The 15217-nt window shown below is 44.1% G+C and overlaps 1 protein-coding gene across 4 annotated transcripts; it reads right to left on the bottom strand.

The window, feature by feature from the left end:
* Window positions 1-236: 236 nt before the first annotated feature.
* On the bottom strand, window positions 237-14869 carry LOC311260745 (LHFPL tetraspan subfamily member 2a protein-like). 4 transcript variants are annotated; one of them, XM_084358919.1, is made up of 4 exons: window positions 14694-14869; window positions 14529-14603; window positions 2813-3471; window positions 237-1755 (listed from the first exon to the last, which is right to left on the bottom strand). In XM_084358919.1, exons 3-4 carry the CDS (start codon window positions 3222-3224, stop codon window positions 1499-1501), a joined length of 669 nt encoding a protein of 222 aa, XP_084215045.1. In that variant the 5' UTR covers window positions 3225-3471; window positions 14529-14603; window positions 14694-14869; the 3' UTR covers window positions 237-1498. The 4 variants fall into 4 exon arrangements, with proteins under 4 accessions (XP_084215045.1, XP_084215044.1, XP_084215046.1 ...); XM_084358918.1 differs by lacking the exon at window positions 14529-14603; XM_084358920.1 differs by lacking the exons at window positions 14529-14603; window positions 14694-14869 and adding an exon at window positions 7354-7445.
* Between the last annotated feature and the right edge of the window lie 348 nt (window positions 14870-15217).

Raw genomic sequence — 15217 nt, 5'->3', positions numbered from 1 at the left:
ACTTAAGCAGTTCTTAGAGGATCGATAAAGTAAAACTTCAGCATTTAATTAAAAAAGAAAAAAAACTAAACTTTCTATGAAACCCAGGCTGGTTCAGCACAATAAGCTGCTGTTCTGTGTCGTCTACTTTCCATCTCTAGGGGTCAGTGTTTCCTCAAGAAGTTTGGGTTTAACAGGAGAGGAATATGGAAGTCGCACATGAGAATCAAATAATACTTCTCACACATAGATTTACTAAAGAAGGCCTGTTTTATTAGAGTACAAAGCACAGACTGTATCTCTCCTCACACATATCAACCTCTCACACATGCAGCATCACACACAAAGTGCCACAGATGCTGTTACTCTTTTGTTAATGTAACAAAAACAGCTGGACAGACAACACATTAACTTAAGCACAGACAGACTAGGAATGCTTTTTTTTATACATACAAATCTATGTCGTGACTTCACTCTTCAGTCCACTCAATCTCGCAGCATACACACTAAGGTTCAACTATTGCACGTCTCATCTACAATGAATAAACGCAATCACATGATGTTACATTTACCACAACTTAATGGAGCACTGTTGGAGAACAAATGAAAACAAGTTAGCAGAATACGTAGCAATGTGAAATTAATTAGGAACAAGTGCAAAAGACAGTATCGACGGTAAAAGACGGTATAGGGTTACTCCAAATGTACCAAACAAAAAAAAGAAAAGTGTAAAAGAAACGTCCAAAGCACACTGATGAATATTTACTCACTTTTTTGAGCTGTGGACAACTTTACAAAGCCAGATCTTGTCTGCGTGGTGTGCCATAAGGTAAGTCACGATAAGGCAGCCTGCTTTATCTCGCAGTGAACAAACATCCCCCTCATGAAAGCTCACCATATGGCAAAGTCTCTGCAAACACTCTGCCGGTTAATAAGCTGCAATAGACCCACAAAACAATCCATTTAACAGGAGGAACTCCCTTTAAAGTGAACAATCCCTTAAGTGGCATGTTTAAAAGGTAGCCGTCCTGCTGTGAATCAAAGCATGAGGACATTTAGAAAACACACACTCTTACACACAGTGAACACATGCAAGCCGTTATTGGGTGTTTTTGGGGGCCACATCTGCAAGCATTCAGTGGTGTGTGGAGGTTTGCAGGTGAACCATGTGAATGAACATTACAACCCTACACACTGTTTTACTGGCAGTGTTTAACCTGTCCGCAATAGCACTAACGACATATCCACTACCACTTTTATTAACTAATCTCCTGTTATTTCAATACAGTGGTTTACGGCAAGAATTATTTCAAAAATAAACAGTATCTTGGTCAAAAAAGTAGTGGATAAATGTACAGGTAATGTTCCTTAGCCTGTGCTGGCAGTGCTGAAGCCTGAACCTTCGTCTTGGTATCATCATGTTACCAAGGCTTCTAGCTTTTCAACAATCAGCTGATTTTATGCAGGCTATGTACAGGTGTCCATATATTTCCTGGAGTTTCCCGAGGTTTCTGAAGGCTCAGAGCAGGCAAATCAGACTCTTCCCCTCCTCAATTTCCTCCTGAACCTTGTCACTCGAGGTGGCGATCTCAGCCTGTGCAGACAAAACAGCGCACAGGAAGCTCGCCAGCGTCCCTCCGATCGCCGCGTAGAACGCCCAGCCGAGCGAGCACAGAGCCGGCCTGAAGGGCGAAGCCTCGAGGCCGCAGTAGCCGATCACCTTCTCTGAACCCCAGCCGGCAGGGTACAGCATGAGGCCCACCATCAGCAACAGGCCTGGAGGGGAGAGCACACGATGAGACGAAGGGGTTTAGTCACGTACGTGTAAACATCGGGGCTGAGAAGTACAAACAGATCACAGTGCAGCTGGGAACACGGTGACTCAGCTCTGGTGAAGAATACATCTATTTTTTTTTTTCAACTGACAAAGAAAACCCCCATTTGACCGCCACTACAGTGATGTCACATGATGATAGATTACACACTCGACAGGCATGTACATCCAAACACACCTGTGGGAGCCCATTGTTGAGAGAAACATGCAAATAGACTTGGAGAAGTTTGGTTGGAACATCAAACCTCCAGTTAGGAAATGTTTGATGGCATGTCACAAGACACTGCCAACTTGTAAACGCAGATGTTTCAACTTGAATCTCAAGAAAACACTGAAAGTCCCTGAAGGCAACATCATAAAACATACAGCTATATGCTTGCATAGATGTGTTACCACTATACACAGTTTCACAGATTATTAGCATTAGCTTCTGTAAAAGGGAGGTGAATCTTTTTAACTTCTTGACTTTAGAAACCGCACCATACCCATAAACGTGTAAACAGATTATACACGTATTAATTAGCATAAATACAGGAAGCACATACTGTGGGAAACTCTGATTTCCTTCCTTTTCAACTGAGAACTTTTGAACGTGTGGACCCAGAGGAAGCAAGTCAAAATGTTTGTTCTTAAAACAATAAATCCCTCAACTTATCTCTGTGTTTCACCTGGTGTTTTCACAGTACGACAGCCTTTATCAAGGGAGAGACAGGCAACTTATGTGTACCATTAAATAAACATTAGGGAGTTAGAACTACACCAAAAAGTTAAACTTCTTAAAACATTCAAGTTTATGAGTATGAATATCTTCAGGTTGTGGACATAACAAGGCGTTTGAGGACGTCATCTTGGGCTTTCAGAAACACTGATCAACATTATTCAACACTTTCTGAAATATTATAGATCAAACAACTAATTAGCTAATAATTATGTGGACACCACTGCAGTGTCCACATAAGCCTGCCTCCTCCCTCTGTTCTGATCTGGTAGATGTCTCACCTCCGATAGCCTGGAGCAGCCCACAGATGTTGAATAAGCTCTTTTTCATGATGCTCTGGAAGCACAGGCTGAAGATGGAGATGCAGGCCACTCCTCCCAGCACCAACGTCCCCGCTGCCAGAAACAAAATGGCTGCCTGCCAGAAGCCACTGGCCACTTCTCCAAATGTCCCAGCGTAGGGCCCGCAGCTCACCCCTAAACCACGCTTCCCTATGCGAAGGCAGCGGCTGTAGAGGCCGAGAGACGGCCGGTACTCCCCGGAGTCCACTCCCGCCCCGCTCGTGCTGGAGTCCGACCGAGGGAATCCCAGCAACCAATCAGGGCTCATGAAGGCAATGAGCTCAGCGAAGGCCACCACAATGCTGAGCAGCGTCCAGAGCATGGAGCGGCATGTTACAATAACATGGCACATGGTGATGAGTCTTTCTGATAACTGATGATAAAAAAAATAAAAATCCTTGAAGCCCTTTAAAGCTCCTGGTATCGGGGAGTTTAAATTCCTTTCCTTACAAAGAGTGAAGTCCGGTAGGTTCCCTGTTCAGATCCAGATGTGAGTGCTGATCTTATCCTCTCTGAGCAGATGTGTTCCCTCCTCTGAAGCAAGGTCCAAGCGGCTACAACGCACCGAAGCAGCTTCCCTCGGCCATGGTCTTGAAAAGCTACACACAGAGAGACACAAGAGGGTCAGAGACACACACAATCTGTGTACATGAAGTGGGAGTAACTGACGTACACAAGAGGGAAGAGGAAGAAGCGCATGAGGGATGAACAGCGACAGATTTCCCATCCGCTATGACACATCAAGCCCCCTCGTGTTTGCAGGATGCCCCACAAGACGTCTAATTTGTACCACTGTCATCAAACAGACCCGTCCTCACCCACCGTCTTCCCACAGAGTGCTACTTCAGATTCACTATCAGCCAGCTGTGACCGTATGAGCAACACTTCCAGATGTCTGTTGGAAGAGTCAACATGAATCACACACACACACATCTGAGTTCATACTGTCATCGTTCCACTCATGATAACTTGGCCTTTGTGTGTTTGAATTTATCTGCAAAACAACCGGAGCCTTGTGTTGCTTGCCACCGAGCAGCTGTCAACACAGATCAATGCAGAGCTCTGTTGCTGCATGCCGCGTCTGACAGCAACACATGCCAGATCGTCACCGCTGTGGCAAGCGCACACATGACATGTACTGGAGCCCAATCACTCACAGTGTGAATGAGTGCATACATTAGAGGGAGTGGTTATTGGCTTTATCGGAGCATTTTATGGTGTTATTTTTGATGCTGCAGCAAAAAAAGTAAATGTCTCTCTGAAGAGCAATCCAAACTTGATTACCACTATCTTAAACCCTGTAACAGATTTTCAGAGCAATTAATCCTCTGTATGTATTGGTCGCAGTCAAAGCGATTATGATACTGTTGCTATGTTATGATTTTTAGTTGCTGTGACCACACTGGCCTAGACACAGCGACGGTCCCATGAGAGCACCGGGGTTTCTCAGAAGCCCTCTGATGTCATGATCCAGCATTATGATACACTCGGGAAAATATGTGGGATCTGGTTTAAATACAGTTTGGCCGGCTAATGCTGTCTTGGTGGATCTCGCTGGTGGAGTCAGGAGGAGAACCTTCGTATCTCCAAGTCTGTGTGTCCTCACAACATGGTTGAGAGAAGTTTAAAGGGTGTATTCACCCAAATTACAAAAAATATCTTTAACTTTTATGGAAATCTGTAAGGGTAGGAACACTTCCTGGACTCATGTTATGTTGAAACTGGTGTTTTGTGCGATTTGGCGCCTCCCATAGTTTCAGTGATGGAACCCCCATGGAAAAAAACAATTTATGGTCGAGGTGAAAAGGAGGTTTCAGGAAAAATCGATCAGCTCTTACTTGGTCAGACCTTGGGGGAACAGATAAAGCGATCTGCCTCACCTACAAACAGGAGAGTTTGGTGCTCCAGGAATTTTTAATCTTAAACGCCGTTATGAGACCAATCACGAATCCCACAAAGGTTCATGTCTTTTCCTGTCCAGCCTTTAGTCATATTCTGGCTCACTAAATTGGCATCTACATTTTGAGAGCCCCTGAGCCTGACTTCGTGTTGCAACTGAGGGGATAACTTTGTTTAATTTGGCCCTAACAAATCAGCGGCGAGTGAAGCACACATCACACCGACGTCATTTTTATTCAACACTAAAGCCGCTGTTGAGGTCGAGCAGTTCACTTGTTAGTTAAACTCCAAACAATGCATAGTTGTAATGATTTCTACCGCTTTCATTGTCATTTCTAAATCCACTTCTTGTTTATTTTAGCTAAAGAATATGACATCCCAGTTTCCAACCCCGCCTACAAATGTCTGCTTACTGAGGGGGAACAGCCATCAATGAGCACAATGCCAGACCAGTATTCAGTCATTCAGTCACTGCAGTATTTGCAGAGTTACAGGATTATATTTTACATAAAACATAAAACAAGTTGCTGGCAAATATCTAAATGTAATTCTTTACTTCTGTGAGAACCATCAACTCCACTGTGTCAGGGTGAGGACATAAATCTCAAAGATTAATATGTGGGAACATGACAGCCAACATTTTTTGCGTGGCTTGATAGTGAGAAGTTATTTTTTTATATTATGGGCGAAGCGACTCTTTGAAACTGTCTCCGCTCTGTATCAGTTATCAGATGAACATAAAAGGGAAGGGAGGCTGTTCCATCATGTTATCGCCCTAATTCTTACCGAATGTGTCACTTTGTTGGTGATGAAGACTTCACTGCACAAACATTCATTAAGAGTTATAAGTCACGTTGATGCCCTCAGGGGAATAAGTGTGGGATTAGGTTACACATAACGTCCCCGCCAGCCTCCATTTAGGATGCTAAATCATCTCGCCACATCTGTAAGGAATGAAAACCGATGTTGAATAGTGTCTGATATGATCTGAGTCAGTTCGAGGCAAAACACTTGAGACGTTTCCCAGGCCACAAAATAAAGAGAATTATCTCATGCAGCTAAAAAGGCTGACTGGGCGAAGGCAGAACTGGGTCACGATAACAAAGTCACACAGGCATGACAACATTTGAGGCGCAGGTATGAGATTTGAAACACTTAAGATGCGGGTGTGATTCAGGTCAGCAGGATTCAGTCACAGTTGTGTTGTCAAGAAGTTCTGCTGCAGTTGTGATCGGTATGAAGTTTTGAACAAAGGTTTGCTTTGTCTTGAGTTTGACAGCGATGCCTATCTGTGACATTCCCGGTCAAGTTCATCTCCACTTAAAATGTGATTCATTCTTTCTCCAATTTTGCATCTTAATTACAGATTGTATGAACCCTCACTGTCTGCATTATAATTACCTAGCTTGAAGATAAACTGTGAGGGAGTGAATTTCAGTTACAACCGAGCCGGGTCAACTAACAGCAACAGGATAGAGACGCTACGACAACTATTCATTATCAGCCAAAAAGGAAAGGGCAGATGTAAACAGGAAGCAAACAGGAAGCATCAGTGTCTGCCTGACAGCCTCTGAGGCTTAGTCATGCATTGTGAAGATGATCTGTTGGCCTATCTTCTGCCAATCTAAACCGTCGACCACGGACACGGGGAGAAGGGGTGCTGAGGAGGCTGCAGCGCCCCCTAAAACAGTTGATTTAAAAAAGTGCAATGTGCCTCACTTTCCCACTTTTATTCTTTGCGCAAAATAAAGACATAAATTCATGTGTAACATAAGACAAATTTACACAAAGGCCCAAATAATTAAGAATTTGTCATAGTGAGCGTTCACAACGTTCATAAAGTTGCTCCTGACTCAACAACACTCACAACTGAGTGATTTTACAAGGAGGTCTGGGGAATTTCCTTTCTTCTTCATCTCCTTGCTGTTGTCCTGGCCGTTCAAATTAATACAAAATACATAATTGTTGCGCACTATTTACTATAACGTCATTTCGACTGACTTCCAGCGTCCGTGCCGTCGACCCTCACACAGGTTTCTGGTAAAAAGTATAAGAGGAATGTTTGTATTTGTGACTCTACTTCCAGGGGATTTCAACTGTAAGGAAAAGGCAGAGCGCAGTATACTTGTAATCAGGTTTTAGAAGTGTGTTTACGTGTTGGAGAATGGCTTGGGGTGTGCCTTATTCTATTATAGTCCTTGAGGTTATTCCAGGCACCCTCACAAACCATGGCTCTCCTTATTGTTATCACAGTTTCCACTCTGCAGTGGTTTCACACAACAGCACTCACTCAGTTTGACTCACCACACAGCCGGCGTTCTAGCACTATTTATAGCAACCATTATGACACAGAAAATGTATGTGATCTAAATGTCTATATTCTAAGTGTGCACACTGCATGTATGTATGTGCACATGTCGAGTTTTTTCTACTCAGCCACACAAGTTTAGGTTTCTCAGTGCAGTTTGACTCAGCTGATTATAGTCCATCCAGGCCGGGCATGGTGCTCTCTGTTAAGACTACAATGCCCTCAAATTAGCAGCTCTGCCTCTCTAAACTACAGGGATGGAGCCTAAACATACCTTGTCGAGGCAGTCAGCAGGCACCTTCTGTGATCTCACCCCGGTTCTTACAGGAAATCTCTTCACTCATACCTCATCATGGCTCCCTGCGGTCTCACTTAAGACTGCGCTCAGAGGGAGAAGAGAACTCAAAGGGACTTTTTTTTCTAGTGGGGTAAAGTGCAGATGATTTTGAGGAAGTGTGCAGTCAGGTTTTATCACCCTTTTTTTAAGATGAGACGTTTACAGACAATTACAGATGTATCTGCTAGCACAGACTTATTGTGACTTAAAGACTCTGCCATGCTAATTGATTCTAACAAACACAATAAGCCTCATTAGTAACTTTTTCACACAGCACCATCTGGAAATGCACCACTAAAAACTATTGGAAATAGTCTTTTCCAGTGAGAAAAGCCTTCGGTGCTGTTCTTTGCTCCTGTTTCAATGAAATACATTCTGCAGTCCTGATATAACTGATGCTACAGCAGAAGACGGGCCGCCCATGTATATCTGGTGACCCATTTTAGCATTTTCTGCTTTAATTTTACGAGAACAAGAGCATCCACGATCGATTAAGTAGTGCACAATCTGCCCTCGCTCTTCTCCAGAGAGACGTTCTTTGATAGTGATGCAACCTCTCCAGTTTAATGTAGGCCTACTTATACCGATGATTTGTACAAACTTGTAGATGCACCTGGTTGGTGCAGTGTTGTTTGGTAGCCCCTGGCTACAAATCCTGATCTACATATGTAAGGGAACTGGCTTGTTTGTTACAGAACCTACCAACAAAATCTTAACTTTCACATTTTTTCAGTGAATATTAAGTGCAAAAATTACCATTCCCACTAAAATCATGACACATCTGTCACATTAATTGCAATACACTTTTGTTGCATATTGTTCAGCACAAGTGTGGTTGCCTACGTGTGTGTGTGTGTTGAAAGTGCATAAAGGTCACTACATCCTGAATCTGATGAATACTTTCCGCTTGTTTGCTGCTTGTTGAACAGACTTCTGGGAAAGTGCATGAGCAGCACTTCCTTGGCAAGGTCAAGATTTTCTGTGTGTTTTCTTCGCGAGCACTGAGGGAGGAGTATTTTACACTTCACGGCACATGAGACACACAGAATTATGACTTATTCATGAGCCGGCGATCAAGGCGCTGTGGGTGAGAGGTCTCTGCCTCCCAGTTGCCTTTCATAGATATGTATCTCTGAATTGTCAGATCTTGGTTACTGCAGCTCTCCGTGTGCCTGTGGAGTCACTGTCATGGATATGTATCATCACCAACACTGACAGATCGCGGAGTCTTATGCTTCTTTCATGAGTCCTCCGTGATGCTGAGTTTGACAGATGATACGGAAGATACGCTGCATCTGCATCTGATCTGGACCGGCTCCTGCTCCGTCCCACGCTGCTCTGCTGTCCTGACACAAACCCAGCCTGCCACACAGGATTACTACATGTAGTGAGGGAGCTGAAGCCAACTTACACACAGCTTTCCAATCCTGCATCCAGCGAGCCAACACGAACAGTCTCCTTGCTGCTCTTAGACAAACTTTCTTTAAGGAAATTTACAAAAAATACAATCCACGGGCCGCCAGCCAGCCATGTGCTCTACGAGTTTGGCTGTGAAAAAACTGTTGGCCGAGCAGTTTATATGCTTAATAAAAATTTCTACTAATGAAGCGTAACATCAGTTAGAGCCGAGGCCTTTAAAAGCTCCAGACAAAGCAGGCATATGTGGGTCAGTCAGTTGGCCGTTGGTTACAGGAGGTCGCCGAGTAGTAAATCTAGAGTAATTGGTCTGAGATATCAGCAAAGGCTCTGGTAGCATGCCAAGCTGCTGAGGTAATGAGTGCAGGCCACTGTTGTAGAGGGTGAAAGTGAATGAGGACTGAAGGTGGGTGGTGGAGAGATCTAAAGTACTGTTGACCCAGATTGGGCTTTAAAGGGGAGGTTAGACACAGCCAGGGAGAGTTTGCAGGAAATAAGTCCATTCATGGGCATGAATTTACTGCTTTGGGACGTTGTTGAAGACAGAAATAAAAACAGATTACAATCATTTGTAACAGTTTTCCTGAGCCCATGAAGTAAACATTCGTGTTTCACAAACTGGTAAACTGGTAAACCCAATGATGACACCATCACCTGTCACCAATGAACCTGTTTACCTGTGGAATGTTCCAAACAGGTGCTTTCTGAGCATTCAGCAACTTTTTTTCAGTCTCTTGTCGCTCCTGTCCCAACTTCTTTGAAACATGTTGCTGGCATCGAATTCAGAATAAGCATATATTTACAAAAATCAATAAAGTTGGGGCAAGGTATCATAAAAAAGAAATTCGATATCAGTTCTGACACCAATACCTTGACTTCATTATCAGTTCCTGAACACTTTTTTATCAAGGCAACCCAGTCGGTGCCATAACAGTATCAAACTTCAATACCCAGCTCAAGATGAGGTAAAACATTAAATATATTACCTCCATCAACGAGGTTGTGTTTTCAAACATGAACGTCTGTTAAAAAACTACAGAACAGATTTCTACAGAACTTGGATGGAGGATGGGTCTTGGCCCAGAATAGTCCTCGGATCCAGGATTTTTTTCTCACTTTCGTTGACACTGTCGTTACTTTCTCCGGGTTGAACACATGGATTTTGATGAAGAAAATCAGGCGTATTCAGATGGCTGGTATCTATGAGTGAATACAAAGAGGTGACTGTCAGGCCTTGGCGGAGGTATGTGCTCTACTACTAGTGTCTTTTTAGTCTTTGTACTATTTGAGTATAAGTCAAAAAGGATTAGCAAATCATCAGTGTTTCTAACTTTTTTGGAATGAGGGTTGTAAAAATGATGAGAGAGGATGGAAATGCTTTTGTTTCTCCATAATGGCCATGAGCTCGTCCCTGTTTAGAAAAGGCATATTTCAACTGGTGGATCACCCACCCAGATCAGATGACCCCCCAGTTGATCTGGGCTGGGAGGACTCCATTAGCTCATTTTTTCTTAACTCACAGATCCTGAACCAGAAACCACAAACCAAGGCAATCTGTTCCCTAAGCTGCTGCGTCTGGTCTGGTCATGCATCTGGACCTGCCAGGAGGAAGGCCCTCAAACCAAAACCACACAAGAGGCTGTTTCACCCTCTTCGGGGATACACAGCAACTCAAACAAAATGTGGACAGTGACGAAATCAATGGCCATTATTGAGGGTCTCATTTCCTTTTCCAAGAACAGGAAAATAAAAAAAAAATACCACAAGAGATATGAAACTAGTATGATACTAGTCAGAGTGGGGCAGGACCAAACATATCCCTCTTTCATGAAAGAATGCAAGCAGCTGAGCTGGAGGTGATGTGAGAGCGAACGAAGCAATGTAGCTTGAATACTGATCATACACCACCCACACCCTGGGAACATATCACACCCTCGACTCTGTATTACCCAACCAATTTTATATTGATCTTCAAGTCTTCATTCGCATCGCAAGACTCTGTCATGTCATGGCAGAGAAGATGATATAAGAACAGCAGGCAAGCTGTAACATTAGCCCGAATAGCGACACCCATGCCCTGCAGTGATAACTCGTAAATTTTCACCACAGCTCGTTTGTATCTACTCAACAGCGACAGATCAACGCCGTGTTTTTGCCCCCCAGCAGTCTGAGAGGCAGCTTTTGGGAACTTGTGAAACCCGAACCAGGTGGCGAGAACAACACCTTCGAAACAAAAAAGATACGAGACAAGTTGCGCTATTGAGTTGAACATTATGGCTCCCTTTGATTGTCACACCTAAACCTGTAGCCTTGGGGTAAGCAAACATCCACCTGCTTTCACAGCGTGCTCCATGACACCGAGGGCAGATAGCGAAAGAGTGAGTCATGCAAAACACACAAAGCACCGAAGATAACAAGCACAACGATGAGTTTCTTTGGTTTCAATGAAACTTTCTCAATCCTCCCAGATATTATGAAACGAGCCGAGCCGCTCTCTTCAAGAACTCCTCCTTGCTAACCATAACCATGTGAACCACGGCTTTTGTAGCTCTCCATAAACAGGGAATGAAAGAGCTGCAATGAGAAGAAAATGTTTCCCATGGATAGGCATTACCACAACCTCTGTCTAATAAGTCCAGCCAGTGAGTGATGGTGGCCTTCAAATGCATGTTTAGAGCTCCAGAGTTAGTTTAGATTTATTTTACAGGCCCAGATTAAACACTACAAAACAATTCAAGCTGTAAAAAGCCATTCAACGTTTTCCCCTGACTGGGTACAAAGACCGAAGACATGCCAGCAGTTCTAGCTTTCAAATACAACTAGGGGGGCCTGAGGTTTCGATGACAATAAGAGGCCCCAAAATGTAAACAACAAGTCACCAGTGAGGAGCCCTCCAACAGTGTGCAGAAACAAAACTTCACTTTGGTGACACACAAACACAAAAACAAATACACACCCATAAACTGTGAGAGGTGCCAGCCTGTGCTCACTCATCCAGGGTGTAATTGCATCAAAACGCATGACTTCCCCGGAGAAAAGTATTGGCCAAGCTCGTTTGTGTGTGTGTGAGTGTGTTTGTGTGTGCATGTGCCAAAAAAGCCCAAATGAAAAAAAAAAACGGCTCTCTTCATCTGCAGCGACTCAGCTCAACAAAGGCTGCACAAAGACGTGCCGACACCGGCCCCCTCACTCACTCTTCAGCTCTCAAAGACATGCCACCGTCGGCCCAGAATGCACTCCCTCATTCTTGAAGACAGGCCGCCGTGGCCCCTAACCTATTCAATCTGTGCAGCACTCCGGCCCCCTCACTCCCCGCGCTGACTCTGCGGAGGCCCCACAGCTTGTGACGCACAAAGCCCCTCAGTGACCCTCACATTTCACTTGCACAAAGACAGGCATGACACGGCCTCGCTGTGCTCCCTCGTCACTTCTTCAGCCGTCTCGTTTGTTTCTAAAAAGATGATGGATGCACAAACAAACTCTTTTTCTTCTACTCCTGGTGAACTCTTCGCTGTGCCTTCTTCAGAGATGACCTCATGGGTGTTTTTTGCATGTTAGCTAGTTGCTTTTACTTTATACGATACATACGTTTTTAGACTGGTTTAGATTTATACCTTCCAAGCAGCTGCTGATTTCCCCGTCTACAATTTAAAAAACTTTCTTGCAGTAAATGAGCACTTCGCTGACTTTACATCAGAAGATCAGTTTAGCTGTCATGGGAAATACTACTTAGCCTGTGAGAACAGTTGGATAGAGAACTTTTGGATCCAGCTGTGCGGTGGCTGCCTCTAAAGCTTTCTACTAATCCGACTCATAAATCACTGAATTTCTTCCTAGACTAATAACTTCCGATGATGTTCAAAAACACATGGTACACACAGGCGATTTGTAAATTTTTAACAGCCCCCACATAATCAGCCATCACACACACCCACGTACAACCGCCAAAGGACACCTTAACCATAAGGGTGACATTTCTCATCTTCCTTCCCTTCCAACAACAATAGTGTTTTTATAACTGTGTACTAACGTAATGAATAAATACACCTTAAATCTCATGCAGCGAGTTAACGGCCTGACAAACCGGGCTAACGGTCAGCTGGCGGGCATTGTTGTTGGAGTTGGCACTGGACAGCCCTTGTTGGCAGCATTTTGGCCTTTTGAGCATGTAGAATCAGTGGCAGCTCGTCTGTGAGAGAAATCACTGTGTAGGAGACAAAAAACGGAAAAAGAAAGGGAAAGCCCCTCGAGCCTGTCGCTGTAGTATCCATGATTTCACCCGTCTGGCACGGCTTCTCCTGACTTTTATCCACCACTGCCATTTGAAAAATTTTTATCAGAAACATCCTCAATCAGAAGCTGCTATCTCAGCGAGAATGGTGTCAAAAAACGCTGCTTAATCATAACAACGGTTTGTATTTGGCAGAGAGGTATTTCATTTCACGCTGGTGCAGATCGTACAAGCTTGTTGGACACCAGCTGTATTCTTAGCGGTGTGTTCAAGTGCAGCGATTGGCCGAGGCCCAGCGGACACGAGGCGACTTTTGCCTAAAACGTTAAGAAAAAAAGAAATATCAACAAAATGCGAAGAAATAACAACTTTGATGTAACATCAAAGGGGTCTGTGTATTGTTTGCAGATATATCGACTGAAGTTAGCATGCTAACCGGCTAGCCTCGGCCCACCCTGTGTTGTAACACCACTCCGAGCTCCCAATCTGGATGACTAACTGAGCTAACTAGCTAAAGGCAGCTATGTTAGCAGCGATTACTTGGTGACAGGCCTTACACAGGTTGCAAATTCTTACATACTGCACCTTTAAACAGTAGGCTACTGCACAGGATGAAATCAAAGACAGAAGAAGCAGAGTCACCAGTTTCTCTACTGCCTGATATAAAACCTCGACAGATAAATCTGACGTGTAGAAACTACGACCCACAACTTCTTTTTTCACTACGCAAGAAATTCTCTCTTTGCCCTCACGTCACATTGCTCAATCCATCGACATGAAACAAGTTCGCACCTGTCATCTGAAAGCTGTCAAAACTCAGCCTGGGAAAAGTTGGCAGGCATGGGCAGTCACACTGAAGTCAGTTACAGCATAATTGCATCATAAAATAAATCCTTGACTAGGTCGGTCATTCATTCGTTTAACCCGCAGGCCGGGAAAAATTTCCTCTTTCCATCATTTCACTACGGTTTGTCCTTGAACTCGGCTAGAATAAACACTGAGCGTTTTCCTGGTTTTGTTTAGTTTATGATGGAGCGCCGCTTCCCCTCTCGGTGCAGTGGGCATCAGGCGAGAGCTGCATGGGTGGCTCTCACATAAGCCGGACCTCCTCCCTACACTTCAAGGACGTGAGGTTGTGGTGCAAAGAAAGAAGAGGAAAAGCTGAGTGGACATGTGTAAAAGACAGGTTGGGAAATAAAAACAACAACAAAAAAGTGCTTTACAATTACAATATGAGGTGATTTCTTTCAGAGGCACTGTGCTGTGATGCCCAGCTGTTACCAGATGTTGTACCTGGACTCACACAGTGGTCAGAGGATGCACATCCCTCCAGGAAACATTAATAAACAATCATAATTCAGACTGACTATCTCAGTGATGCATGTAAACTGCATTAGCACTCAGTTCAAGGACACAACATCTCATTTAAACTCTTATGCATGAGAGATAAGGAGCTCTTACTCACAGGTAGCGTCAGATGCACTTGCATGAGCGTGAACAACAACTTCCTAACTGACACTTGAAGCGGCAGGATTCATACCTGCCAGCCAAAAACAGCAGTTTTATGTGAATTCAAGAGCCTAAAACCGGCCGCATCTCGTCTCTCTGTCGCGTTTGTCTTTGTACTTACAGGAAGTCAAAGTGCGGAGCTCTGTCCTTTGTTGTTGAGGCGCTGCTTTTTTTGTTTTCCCGGCGCAGCTCTGTCGCTTCCCGGATTCATTCACCGACAGTCTGCTCTCTTTTCTTCAGGACGCTCCTCTCTCTTCCCTTCTCCTTCACTTAAAGCCATCCCACTTCTCCCTGACGTCGTCCTTTCTCCTCCTTTCTCTCTCTCCTCCCTCCCTCCCCCCCGGTTCCCCTCCCCCACCCCCGTCTGTCGAAAAAGGGGGAAAGTTGCACAGATGATGATGATGATGATGATGATGATGAGTTCCTGGAGTCTCCCTTCCCAGAAACTTCTCGCGTTAACGCGTCGAGACTGATTTATTCCTCCAGGCTCTCCTCGTTTTTTTTGATAAGTCACAACTCTCCCTTTCAGTTTCTAGATGATTCACTCAGAGATGTTGAAGTAGCTACAGGCCTGTGTTTTAATATGAAGTGACTTAATATCTACATTGAGCTCTTAACAGTGAGTTTTTGAGTACATTGACTAAT

The sequence above is a fragment of the Pagrus pagrus genome (genome assembly GCF_965226575.1).
Source record: "Pagrus pagrus genome assembly, chromosome: 8".
NCBI classification, from domain to species: Eukaryota; Metazoa; Chordata; class Actinopteri; order Spariformes; family Sparidae; genus Pagrus; species Pagrus pagrus.
The sequence above is the reverse complement of the archived record's forward strand: the minus strand, read 5'-3'. Positions and strand labels throughout refer to the sequence as shown.

Bases quoted from the DNA above. Each gene is read 5' to 3' on its own strand.
- LOC311260745 (XM_084358919.1), bottom strand. From the start codon at position 3,224: ATGTGCCATGTTATTGTAACATGCCGCTCCATGCTCTGGACGCTGCTC. The intron at 1,756-2,812 runs GTGAGACATCTA...TCTCCCCTCCAG, and splicing joins GCTGCTCCAGGCTATCGGAG to GCCTGTTGCTGATGGTGGGC.